Raw genomic sequence first — 13,322 nt, forward strand, 5'->3', positions numbered from 1 at the left:
GCGTATTTCTGAGCGAAGCTTCTCTAATTATGTCGATCGTGACTTTTTGAAAGGTTTTATCCATGTAAAGATATTCGATTGGCTTGTGAAAACATACGCTACTTGCTAGTCCGTATTGCCGTGAAGAGAAAAATCGCAAGCTGGATGAAAGCTGCTGCATTTTATCGGAGGAATTCTGTCTGTTAAGTGATTAATACAATGGGTTTTGATTTATATTGCCGACCGGTTGTATCTATAAGTTGCTACGTGTTCCGTTTCAGGGTTAGGATTAAGGTATTTCGGGACAATGTTCTTCCCATTAAAGACTTCACTCGTGTCCGGCGCTCACCTCTGGGACTGTCTGAGCGCGGGGAAATCCGAACCTCTTCCTCCTCTTCGGAATCTTCTTCCTCACTTCCCTCTTGAACGCCGTCTAACTGGTCAGCTTCCTGACAGGCCAGTGGGGCGAGGGGGGCGTGGCTTCCATCACTTCCTTTCCGCTGAGGGATAACGAAGAAAGGGATTTAAAGGCGCACGAGTCGCAAGCTGAAAACATTAATAATGTAGCATCGTAAGAAGAAAGACAGCATGCCAAGAAGAGTACCACACACACACACCTAATAATACCACATAATAACCACATAATAACTCACAACTCACTATTTCAATTCAATTAGACACAATTTCACATTAATAGATTCAAGATGTCAATTTGATTTAGCATGAACATTTTTCATATTATTTAATATTTAAATAAAAAGCAATTTCTCCTTAACGACTCACCATTTCACCTTAATGACTCCCTATATCACCATAACGACTCGCTACTTCACCTTAACGACTCGCTACTTCACCTTAACGACTCGCTGTATCACCTTAACGACTCGCTACATCACCTTAACAACTCGCTACTTCACCTTAACGACTCGCTACTTCACCTTAACGACTCGCTGTATCACCTTAACGACTCGCTACATCACCTTAACGACTCGCTACTTCACCTTAACGACTCGCTACTTCACCTTAACGACTCACTACTTCACCTTAACGACTCGCCACTTCACCTTAACGACTCAGTCACTTTAATCACTCCCTAACGCCATCTTAATAACCGACTACTAGATCTAAGATTTCATTTTACTACCTGGTTATTATGACTGAATATTTAAGACCCCACAATCTACGGCCTAATTTATTGAATATTAGCTTATAGTAATAATTTTTATTCCATATGCTTTTTTGCAAATATGAAGTAAGCCAGACGAATCCTTCAATACAGCAACGGAATGTAAGATACATGTTTTTATTGCTCAAACACAGTTTTCTTCTTAAAACTACTGATTTGTGGTTGAGAGATTACGCACGCTTGAATGTTTTCAACAGCAATTTTCAAAACTCCCTCTATTGTTCACATCTTAGTCCTTAGATTTTTGCCGCACACACACACTAACACTAAGCGCTCACCTGTGAGGTTGTTGAGTCCGTGCTGTCTCGCCGGTGTGTGCCCTGCAGCTCCTTCAGCTGCGCCTCCATCTGCGCCCTCGCCCGTTCGCTCTCCCTCAGCCGAGCCTCGAGCGGGCGAAGGCGACACACCTCATCATGCAGCAGGGCATAGTGTCTCTGCAGCAGGGCCTGATCCGCACCCGCCCCAGGCAACACGCCCTCCATCAGAGCATCACGTGACAGGGAGCGGCTCAGACGCAGGGGGGCGGAGCCGAGCGGGCTGGGGGTGGAGGTGGATGAAGAGGAGCAGGAGGAGGATGTCGAGCCGTCACGCATACACAGCTCCAGGATGGAGTCCTGTCTGATTACCGCTGCCTGGTGGAAGATGAGACTTTTAGAACGGCTTTGAAAAGAATTTTGCAGATTGGACATAAACGTAAACGATTAAGAGAATGGAGAATTATCGAATCCATTATTCAACTGCTGCACTTTCTCACAGACTGACCTGTAGTGCGTGGAGATGCGTGCTGAGGTTTACAAGTCTTTGGCAAACTTCCTATAACACAAAAACACCAATTTGGCGAGTTAGCATAACATTTCCCAATAAATTAACTTATTATCTTTTTTTTTAATTGTTTGCTATAGGAACAAATCTGTACCTCATTGGGAGTCCTGTCCTGCAGCTGGTTTCCGTTTCTGTCCTGTAGAAAGAAAAGAATTGTTCATAATTACTTTTTAAAAAATGTTTTTTTTTTGGTGTTTTTTTTTTTCCTTTTAAATCTGCAGGTTGATTTTATAGCATTCGTCAAAGTCAGCGCCAGGGACTCCTTCCAGAGTAAAATCGAACCAGTCAGTGAGACTAAATAATAACTTAATCTCCACCCATGTCATGTGATACAGTCAGGGAACCTCTGGATATACAGGATGGACGCCTGGGGGGGGCCGGGGGTTGTCCCTGGATCCTGGGAACCATGGGTTGAACCGTGGTTCTCTCAGAACTGACAAAATGACACATTTTGGTCCCTCTGAAAATCACCTATGACTGAATTCATTCATGCTGGCGAAGCCTCTGTTTTGTCCTAGAGGCGTGTAAATTTTTGCACTCTTACTTTTTGTGACGGACTGTTCCCGTCATGACTTCCGTTCACCGAAATCGTCTCTCCGTCTACGTTTTGAAAAAAGAAAAAGAGTGCCGCGTTTAATCATCTTTTTAAGACGTTGAATCATTTCCTACGCGATAGTGACGTGAAAGGGGAACACTTACTGCTCACTGGCGCCTCCGTGTGGTTCTGGTCACTGTTGGAACTGCAGGACTGAGGAAGCTCAATGCAGGAGCCCAGAAGCAGTTCACTTAATCTGTCCACTAGATTTAGATAAAAGAGAGAGAGAGGAAAAAAAAGAAAAGACAAAGGTAAACCAAATTCCATAAAATTTGTCTACAATGTTTTTTTTATTATACTTTATTGTATTTTACAGATTTGTCAGACCTTCAGAGATGGCGTTGTTGAGCAGTTTTTCGGCTTGGGGTGCGTGTGGCGTGTCGGCTCTGAACACGTTCCGAGAGCTGGTGGGCATCGTGACCTCTTGACCTCCAGTGACCTCTGCCAGGTCAGAAAACAGGGTCACGCGCTCCTGCAGGAGTTCTAGGACTTCCCGGTCCTTCTGCTGAATATCAGCTGATGGAGAGAGAAAACAACGAGAGAGTGAGGAATTTAGATAAATGGAGAAATTTAGCTTCCGCGTCATGTGGAGGAATTCGGGAGGATTATAACTCGTTATATAACTGAAATAACTCAGAGGTTAAGACCTTATTTATTCGAACGCATCACACGGTTATGTATGTGCCTCATTTCCGGATCTGAAGTCAGATATCAGGGCTGACTCATAATTCCCACCGAGCGGTATTCCCTAGTCAGAAAGTAGGAACTGCGTTCCCATATGCCATAAACGCAGCGCTAAATTAGACTTCCCATCACGTAATGTTATTTCAGTGATGAGAATAGTCTTAGTACAGACCTCTCAGTCTGCGCAGAAGAGCTTTGTCCTCCGTCTCGATCAGAGGGAAATCCTCCCTAGAGGGACATCTGTGGAAGAAGAAAGTTTGACCCGTTAAAATACGGAACAGTTTTTTTTTGCACACATCCTGTATATGTAAGATGACGTTAATAAGATTTGAATGATATATATATATATATATATATATATATATATATATATATATATATATATATATATATATATATATATATTTTATAAAAGACCACATTCTCTGTAACTGACCTGCTCACGGCCTGCTGGATGATTTTCATCCAGTTGTTTCTGTCATCTTTGGAGGCGCCGTGCAGCTCGTACATCTCCGGAGGGGTGGAGTCACTGATGAGGAACATCCCTCGCTCCTGATTGGCTATATCCCTGACGATCAGGTTCTGGAGCGACAGAACTGACGGCTTGTCCTTTAGAGAGAGGAAGAATACATACAGGACGTTGTTTGTTTACTGTACGTTTGAGATTTAAAATAATAATAAAAAAATAATAATAATCGTTTCCTCCGCTTCTGAGACCTCTGACTCACTCACCAGACAGGGGAAAAAATATTTCTGGTCTTTTTCCTGCATGAGCACCAGGATGTCCGTCATCAACAAGACCTGCACGTCTGTTGAAATAAACAGTGTTACCGAGGAACGTAAACACTGGGTCATAATCAGGCTCTTTAGTAACACTAACACACACACACATACACACACACACACACACACACACACACACACACACACACACACACACTACCTTTGAGTCTGGAGCCCTGTGCGGTTTTTAACAGCAGCGTTCCCTCGTGGAGGAGTCTTCTCCGGAGCAATTCTCCGCCGCGGAACACTCCTCCGCCCCTCACTTCGGTCTCGGCCCGTGGGTCCAGCCGAGCCCGGATCTCCTGCAGCTTCTGCGTCAGCTCCAGCTCCTGAACCTGCTGATCCACAGAACTCAGGAGCTCACGGATCAGAACTAGCGCCTGACTCAGGGACTCGGATTCCTCCTCGCTACCTGTGGGATCAAATCGAAACCAGAACCGCACACAGATCGGATTAGCTTTTACGTCTTTAAAGCGGTTAAAGACCGACTGATAAGCAATAAATAAATAAATAAATAAATAAATAAAAAGTAAATAAATGGACATAGTCTGTCATACAAGTCCATCCGAATGAGTTACGAGCTGCTATAGAAATGATAAACGTCCTAGAACGAGTGCGTTCGTATAAACCTAGGAGTTGTCTTGCACGCAGAACTGCTGTGAGATCTCCTGTTATATCTTCCGACCAATCGGAATGGAGAATTCAACCACGCCGTGATATGATCTCAGTCAGACTAAGGAGTACGCAGTTCTGACAGCTATACATGGAGAAGCAGCGTCATACCTTTTGTATTGTCCAGGATGCGCTGGATCAGTACCGGGTACTTGGTGATGCGTTGTGTGACCAGCAGGATGCATTCTTGGACGCCGTGGCGACGGAGGAGTGATCCTCTACTCGCTCGCTGTGAAACAAAACAAAACTTCAGCATAGAATGGAGCAAAACATCCAACAAAGATCCTAATCTCTCTCTCTCTCTCTCTCTCGTGAGTTCCTCAGGGTCATCTTTGTCTGACTTTGAGATCCTCTCCCGTCACTCACCCGGATGAAGCTTTGGAACCTCTTGTCCCGCGCGAGCAGTTCTTTATAGAGCTTCACGGCTTTCAGGTGCCGACTGCAGAATTCGGCGTAGCACTTGCGCATCTCGTCTGCGTTCTGGCCTGAAAACTGGACGGGAGAAATTGCACGAGTTATGAGTGTATTTTATTCCGTACAGTACAAGCGTGCTCGGATCGCTTTCGAAGCGCAGACGCAGGGCCCACCTGTTCTACCAGCACGTCACCGAGCTGCTGGATGGTGAAGTTGGTGGTGCTCCCCGGCGCCAGGCTGTGGTTCCGTCGGCTCAGGAGCTGGCGGACGAAGCGAGAGTGCAGCGCCACCAGCTGGTCGAGGCACGGAAAGACGGCGTGCACTACGCCCGGCTCTAGCAGCACTTCCTCCAGCATACCGCGCCGGAACACGCCCTCCATGATACGCAGCGTCCGCACGTGGTGAAGCTCCGTCTGGATCAGCTCTGTCGAAAAAACGGAGTCTTAGGAACGATGACTCGGGGAAAAATATATATATAATCGGAGGACACCAGACAGTACAGTGCGCTAGATAACTAGAGTAACTTACCGTAGATGACGTCTTGCCTCTTGATGATGTCTTTGCGGTGAGTCTGCAGGTAGGACGCGTCCACCGCCAAACTCCACGAGTCTGCCTCGAAGTCCCGGCCCTCTCTCTCCAACTCCTCCAGCATCGAGGCATAATACACCTCTCCTGTGTGGGAGAAAATAACGTATGTGAAAATTCACATTCTGTGTTGAACAGAACACTATCAGTCACTAAATGTTACGAGCCGCACGAGAGGCTTGTTATAATATAACCAGAGAGTCCGCCATATTGATTCTCTGCCTCACCGTCATCGTTCAGAGACTCCATGGACATGGCTCTGTTCCTGAAGTTCAGCGAGTCGGTTGACTGAGAGAGGATTCGTCTCAGGCCCAGAGGAGAGTCGTCGTTCAGATTTCTACAAATAAACACCAAAAACGCTTTTAAATTCGAGACGACGTTTAAAAAAAAAAAGAAAAAAAAAAAAGAAAGAAACCTTTGTAACATATCTGAAACTCGGATTATTTAGAAGCGCCGTATCCCGTTTGAACAATTCGGATAAAGAAAGGGGGAAAAAAAAAAAAACGAGGCTTCTTTTGCTTTTCTTTTTTTCAGTCCCTCACCCCGCGATGTTGTTGGTGGAGACGCTCTTGCTGAGGGACAGAGTGGAACGTCCTCGCCGAGACCCGAGGAGAGACGTGCGGAGACTGTCGGAGGGGTAGATGGCCGAATTCGGCCTCTCCTTGATGATGGGAGCTGAAAGACGAGAACGGGTGAGAGAAAGGAAACAAACAAACAAAGCGGTTAATCAAAATGAAATGATATCGAAAATAGATATACGTAACACGGAAAAAACTACGTAGTCAGACAAGTTGACGAGCCCGGCGTAATATAACCTGAATGGAAAAAACTCTATAATGCTGTATAATCGTTGATATGGTGATGTTTTTTGGGTTTTATTTGTGAAGAAGGAGTATGGAAGGAGTCTCCAGTGCCAGCGGTAAAGTCGTAACGTTTTCCGTAAATGTTTCCCACCACGGGAAAGTCTTCAGGACGGAGACGGTATGGCGTTCTCGCGACGGTATGGGCTTAGGGCTCATGTCTTGGGATGTCTTATTGGGCGAAGACTTTAAACAATCCCACGTAAGGCTGAATCCGAAACAATCGCACTGCTGCGCGTTTGTTGTTCTTGCTCAAGACTCGAACAGAGGATCTTTGTCAGCCGTGAGACTGGAATCTCCCGAGCGTTCACTCAATACGCTATAATATATAAACATTACATGATAATTAACGCGACGGCGTTCTACGGAACCGTTTACGAAAGGCAGGTGTGACATGATCGTGGGAGTAATACCGTAGAACTGACGTGTCTTCTGTTTAAAGGGGGGATCGGATCGGCCGTCGTTTTGAAGATAAAGAACCAGACGTGTATTATGATAAGGAGTGAGTAGAAGAAGGTCCTGTTTAACCGGAGTAGCCTGGGATCTGGAACCGGTTCAGATCCGGCGCGTGTAGAAAAACTGTACGACCAGCAGGAGGCAGTATCGATCCTCTAGTCTACTCGACGCACGGGGAGGGTGAAGGAGGTGTTAAAAGCTGTTATGCACCGAGAAGGGAGGAGATAAAGAACAACACGAGAGAAGAAAGCAAAGGCATCTGCTCAGGAAGAAAAGGGAGGCACTTACTTTTGGTGCGTAGGGCCACGTTCTGAAGAGCTGAACTGTTCCTCCCCAGCACCAACTTCTGCTGCTGCAAGAGACAAAAATACCATGTCAGCTTTTCATATATATATATATATCAATATCAAAACACAGAAATGTCCAAGCTGCACTGAATCATCATCATCGTCCCGGTGTACGTTTAGTTTTCTGGAGGTCTTTCGTACCTTCTGCTTCATTTTAGCGCAGTTGGCCAGCGTGTCTCGGCAGCGGTTGTGGATAGTGACATTGCAAGCTGCGAAACAAAAACACAACGGATTACGGATCACTACGAGAAGAGACAAAACACGTTAACAAATCAATGCGAGGAAAAATCGCCAATGTTAAAAAAAACAACATTTCGGATGTTCCCGAATCCTGGATCTCTTTCCAACTTCCTGTCGGTATTAATAAACCGTGAAGCTTGTTTGGCTACAAAAGAGAAAAATTCAAGCTAGAGACTCCCGATTCTGCTGTAGCAAATCAGACCAACGTTCACGCCCGTAACAAAAAAAAAATAAAATCACTATTTCCGGAAGGATTTATCGTTTGGTACCGAACTCCAATCGGTGTGTAATGGAGATGATGTAGAAATGAGCGTAATGGTGATCGCTCGTTGACCTAAAGATCATTTTTATACATTCTCAAGTGCTTGAAAATATACACACCCCTCAGCCATAGCACTAAAACCATGTCAAGGGGTGGGATCTATTTGTTAGGCAGCAAGTGAACACTCGGTTCTCGAAGTCGATGTGTTGGAAGCAGGTGAAATGGGCAAGTGTATGGATCCGAGCGACTTTGACGAGGACCAGATTGTGATGGCGACCCAGACGACTGGGTCAGAGCGTCTCCGAAACGGCAGGTCTTGTCGGGTGTTCCTAGCATGCAGCGGATTTGGTGGGTTTTGTAACTAACCGATTAACAGAATGAGGTGTCTCTAAGCAAAACAGAACGGAAAAACCCCGGATGTAGTGTATGGCTGGGTAAGCGAGCAAGCTCGAAGCGGTACATATTTCTGCCGTCATCAAATCAAACGTCTGACTTCAGCAAAAAGCTCCCACTTTTTTCAGATTGTCCAAAATGGATTGTTTGGCATGTGTCGATTCGTTATCATAAGCCTTTTCGCATCGCATCTGGAAGCTTTCCGAGGCACTCCACGCAGCTGCGTACTTCCCAACCTCTCGAGCCGCAATTCCTCGTTCTGGATGAAAGAAACCAGGAACAAAAGAAAGAGCTTCCTCAGCTCTCTCTGATCAAACACCCCCCGCTCCTCGTGCCCAACGCCGAGCTCTCATTTCTCCACATTGTTCCAGGGAGCATGCTTCCTGTGCGGTGTTTTGTAGACAGGAAGTTGTTCTTGTGCAGCAGGAAGTGTGCAAGGGTTGGCAGGAGAACAGTTAAATGGTGATTAGGGTCCCGGGTGGCCGTGTCGAGGAGGCCTAACGGGGGCACTTTACTCGCTTCATCCAGGGTTGAAACCTTGCAGCTGGAACTACTGTCAGAGCTGCTGTCATGGAAAATTCATCGATACCTATTTATCTATCTATCGGATCGACTGACCAATCAGATTCAAGAATCCGACAGCACTGTGGTGTAATGTTGATTTTGTGAAAGGAAATGTTATTCAGTACATATTTGAAAAGTTTCAGTTTCATCGCTAAATATAGCCATGATGAGACAGCAGGCATGACACCTTTGCAAGAAAAATGAAACAAAACCCGAAGACTAAACAGAGAAAAGCCGCGGAGGAAAACACAAGGCCGCAGATCGGGGGCAGCAAATGAGGTCACTTCCTGCTTTACAGATAAAACTGCTATTTTTATCCCACACATAATGGGCTTGGCGTGATTTTACATGTGAACCATTATCAGAAAAAAAAAGTGAAGGGTGCTTTTGTTTGTGTGACAGCACTCAACAGTTCTCAAAGGCTACATTTCCTTCCCATTTATAGCCTTTGGCTTGGTCGTCCAACCACCGCAAGCACTGCTACGTCGCTAAACATAGAGATGCAAACCTCGTACATGTGAATAAGGCTCGAGCAGAATTCTGGTTTGCCCCAGACGTAAAGGACACGCCCGTCTCGTACCGCGCAATAACGTGGTTCGAGGACGGCCAAGAATTTTCTCCAAAAAACTCGTAATAAGAAGCACAGTAGGCCCATTCATGCGCATATTCTATCCCCTGGTCTGGTACTTGTCTTTCCCAGACACACACACACACACACACACACAGCTCCACCAACGCTAAATAAACCTGACTAACCAAACCAACACTGCTGAAACAATCCTGCATTATTCATGCATCAGGATGAGACATGGAGAAGTGCTTTTTTCCCCCCTGGTCCTTTTGTGAGCCGGTCGGTCCGTCTGTCCGAGAGACCGACCACAAATAAAGCTCACGACATCAATCGACTAATCGTGTGAAGTACGTTATTATGGAACGTCCGCCAAATCAAACACGCAGATGTTTTCATGTCATTATGATTAACCGGAACAAAAATCAAAATTAAAAAAAAAATATTTTTAAAAAGGTAATTGTGACCTTATATCTCAGAATAGTGACTTTATTTCTCACCTCTGTGACTTTTTTCCTCGCAATTACGAGTTTATATCTCACAATTCTGACTTTGTTTCTCGCAATTACGAGTTTATATCTCACAATTCTAACTTTCTCACAATTACGACTTTATATCTCATAATTACGAGTTTATATCTCACAGTTCTGACTTTATTTCTCGCAATTACGAGTTTATATCTCACAGTTCTGACTTTCTCACAATTACGACTTTATATCTCATAATTACGAGTTTATATCTCACAGTTCTGACTTTATTTCTCGCAATTACGAGTTTATATCTCACAGTTCTGACTTTATTTCTCGCAATTACGAGTTTATATCTCACAATTCTGACTTTATTTCTCGCAATTACGAGTTTATATCTCACAGTTCTGACTTTATTTCTCGCAATTACGAGTTTATGTCTCACAGTTCTGACTTTATTTCTCGCAATTACGAGTTAAATCTCACAGTTCTGACTTTATTTCTCGCAATTACGAGTTTATATCTCACAGTTCTGACTTTATTTCTCGCAATTACGAGTTTATGTCTCACAATTCTAATTTTCTCACAATTACGACTTTATATCTCGCAATTACGAGTTTATATCTCACAGTTCTGACTTTATTTCTCGCAATTACGAGTTTATATCTCACAGTTCTGACTTTATTTCTCGCAATTACGAGTTTATATCTCACAGTTCTGAGTTTATTTCTCGGAATTACGAGTTTATATCTCACAGTTCTGACTTTATTTCTCGCAATTACGAGTTTATATCTCACAGTTCTGACTTTCTCACAATTACGACTTTATATCTCATAATTACGAGTTTATATCTCACAGTTCTGACTTTATTTCTCGCAATTACGAGTTTATATCTCACAGTTCTGACTTTATTTCTCGCAATTACGAGTTTATATCTCACAATTCTGACTTTATTTCTCGCAATTACGAGTTTATATCTCACAGTTCTGACTTTATTTCTCGCAATTACGAGTTTATGTCTCACAGTTCTGACTTTATTTCTCGCAATTACGAGTTAAATCTCACAGTTCTGACTTTATTTCTCGCAATTACGAGTTTATATCTCACAGTTCTGACTTTATTTCTCGCAATTACGAGTTTATGTCTCACAGTTCTGACTTTATTTCTCGCAATTACGAGTTTATATCTCACAGTTCTGACTTTATTTCTCGGAATTACGAGTTTATATCTCACAGTTCTGACTTTATTTCTTGCAATTACGAGTTTATATCTCACAGTTCTGACTTTATTTTTCGGAATTACGAGTTTATATCTCACAGTTCTGACTTTATTTCTCGCAATTACGAGTTTATATCTCACAGTTCTGACTTTATTTCTCGCAATTACGAGTTTATATCTCACAATTCTAATTTTCTCACAATTACGACTTTATATCTCGCAATTACGAGTTTATATCTCACAGTTCTGACTTTATTTCTCGCAATTACGAGTTTATATCTCACAGTTCTGACTTTATTTCTCGCAATTACGAGTTTATATCTCACAGTTCTGAGTTTATTTCTCGGAATTACGAGTTTATATCTCACAGTTCTGACTTTATTTCTCGCAATTACGAGTTTATATCTCACAGTTCTGACTTTATTTTTCGGAATTACGAGTTTATATCTCACAGTTCTGACTTTATTTCTCGCAATTACGAGTTTATATCTCACAGTTCTGACTTTATTTCTCGCAATTACGAGTTTATATCTCACAGTTCTGACTTTATTTCTCGCAATTACGAGTTTATATCTCACAATTCTAATTTTCTCACAATTACGACTTTATATCTCGCAATTACGAGTTTATATCTCACAGTTCTGACTTTATTTCTCGCAATTACGAGTTTATATCTCACAGTTCTGACTTTATTTCTCGCAATTACGAGTTTATATCTCACAGTTCTGAGTTTATTTCTCGGAATTACGAGTTTATATCTCACAGTTCTGACTTTATTTCTCGCAATTACGAGTTTATATCTCACAATTCTGACTCTCAAAATTTTGAGGAGTTTACATCTCGCAATTCTGACTTTTTTTCCTCAAAATTCAGACGTCCATTTGACGCAGTACCTGAAATGTGACTAAGTTCAGGGAACAAGCGTGCGCTAGCGTCTGATTTTCCATGTCTTGACTAGCTGATGAGTGTTGTTACTGTATATAGCCTATTTATAGAGAATGATTGATGCTTTGCCGGTGCATTTTTGTAACTTTGTAACTCAGTAAATGTCAAGTGGACATCTAAATTATGAGGGAAAAAAAAGTCAGAATTGTCAGATGTAAACTCGTAACTGTGAGAAAAAAAAAAGTCAGAATTGCAAGATATAAAGTTTGTGACAATTATGAAGCATAATATATAAAGCATTTGTGACAAATAAAGTTGTAATTATTTCTCCATGGCGGAAATGGGATTACTCCACAACTACGAATCAGAATTCTTGAATCAGAACGTGTTGATTCATTTTCAGTAACAGTCCGTAATCCGAATTAACTCAAGATAACGTTGTTTAAATGCTCCTCTGACGTGTGGTTAAAAGGTCGCACTCGGGTTCTACCTGAAAACCTTTTCGTGTTTCCAATGCTGAACCTGGAAAGCAGCTGTAACCAAGCATGGGCGGGGCTTAGGATCAGTTAATTAGCTATGCATTAGCTGTTCTCAGCTTCGCATTCGCACTTTGTGCTAAAAACGTAGAAATCGTCTGTACACAGGATGACAAAGAATACACAAAGGAGTGTACTGAGATCAAGAGAATCTAATCCGTTGTTTGGGCCACATCCAATCTGGTCCACCTGATCCCTCTCAGCGTGCGATCAAAAGTTTTGGCACTGTCCTAAATAGGTCAATGCTGTTCAGCACGCTGATATCAGCACAAGGTTCATGGAGTGCCTCTAAACGCAGGATTTGTAAGAAAGAGCGCGTGTTGAAATACCATTATGGACAAATATGAAATACGAGCCCGCCGTGTGGTTTCGACAGTGCTGTCTGACTCCGTACACGACGATCCCAGAGGGAGCTGCAATTCACTCCCATTACTTGCAACACAAAAGCTGAATGTCAATACCACTTCCAAAATGGGCCACCAATCAATAAAAGACTCGAGTAAATGAACTCCAGCGCTCTCCCGCTTTCACAGACATGTGTATGGGCGTGTGTGTGTGTGTGTGAGCTGGAAGATGCTGGTGTGACAGACAGCATGTTAATCTTTCACGCTGTCCCCGGATTATATGTGACGATGGGGGGAGGAGAGTCGCAGCTGCGAACCATGCAGAAAAAGCCACTTTGAGAATCTGTAGACAAAAGCGCCACACGCTGCATTAAAACTCAGGACCTTCCCATAATGCCGTGCATAATGGCACTATTATCATCGTGTGCCAGATTAATAGGACCCGGCTGTACATGATGGAGA

General features: G+C 43.3%; 1 protein-coding gene across 3 annotated transcripts in view; it reads right to left on the reverse strand.

Annotated features, from left to right (window-relative positions):
* arhgef2 (rho/rac guanine nucleotide exchange factor (GEF) 2) overlaps nt 1-13,322 on the reverse strand; it is a 61,482-nt gene that overhangs the window by 1,628 nt on the left and 46,532 nt on the right. For 2 of the 3 annotated variants that reach the window (XM_017495310.3, XM_017495312.3), the window contains 19 exons: nt 7,525-7,592; nt 7,325-7,388; nt 6,263-6,395; nt 5,948-6,057; nt 5,664-5,807; nt 5,309-5,559; nt 5,088-5,213; nt 4,833-4,950; nt 4,210-4,461; nt 3,999-4,075; nt 3,703-3,875; nt 3,439-3,506; nt 2,910-3,098; nt 2,687-2,785; nt 2,532-2,587; nt 2,082-2,123; nt 1,928-1,978; nt 1,444-1,797; nt 329-479 (listed from right to left, as the gene is read on the reverse strand). In XM_017495310.3, coding sequence (XP_017350799.1) covers nt 329-479; nt 1,444-1,797; nt 1,928-1,978; nt 2,082-2,123; nt 2,532-2,587; nt 2,687-2,785; nt 2,910-3,098; nt 3,439-3,506; nt 3,703-3,875; nt 3,999-4,075; nt 4,210-4,461; nt 4,833-4,950; nt 5,088-5,213; nt 5,309-5,559; nt 5,664-5,807; nt 5,948-6,057; nt 6,263-6,395; nt 7,325-7,388; nt 7,525-7,592 — 2,526 coding nt within the window. Of the gene's footprint in view, nt 1-328; nt 526-1,443; nt 1,798-1,927; nt 1,979-2,081; nt 2,124-2,531; nt 2,588-2,686; nt 2,786-2,909; nt 3,099-3,438; nt 3,507-3,702; nt 3,876-3,998; nt 4,076-4,209; nt 4,462-4,832; nt 4,951-5,087; nt 5,214-5,308; nt 5,560-5,663; nt 5,808-5,947; nt 6,058-6,262; nt 6,396-7,324; nt 7,389-7,524; nt 7,593-13,322 lie in introns of those variants that run through there. The other variant, XM_053688583.1, reaches the window with a different exon arrangement.

This window comes from Ictalurus punctatus, chromosome 20 (assembly GCF_001660625.3).
Source record: "Ictalurus punctatus breed USDA103 chromosome 20, Coco_2.0, whole genome shotgun sequence".
In the NCBI taxonomy this organism is placed as follows: domain Eukaryota; kingdom Metazoa; phylum Chordata; class Actinopteri; order Siluriformes; family Ictaluridae; genus Ictalurus; species Ictalurus punctatus.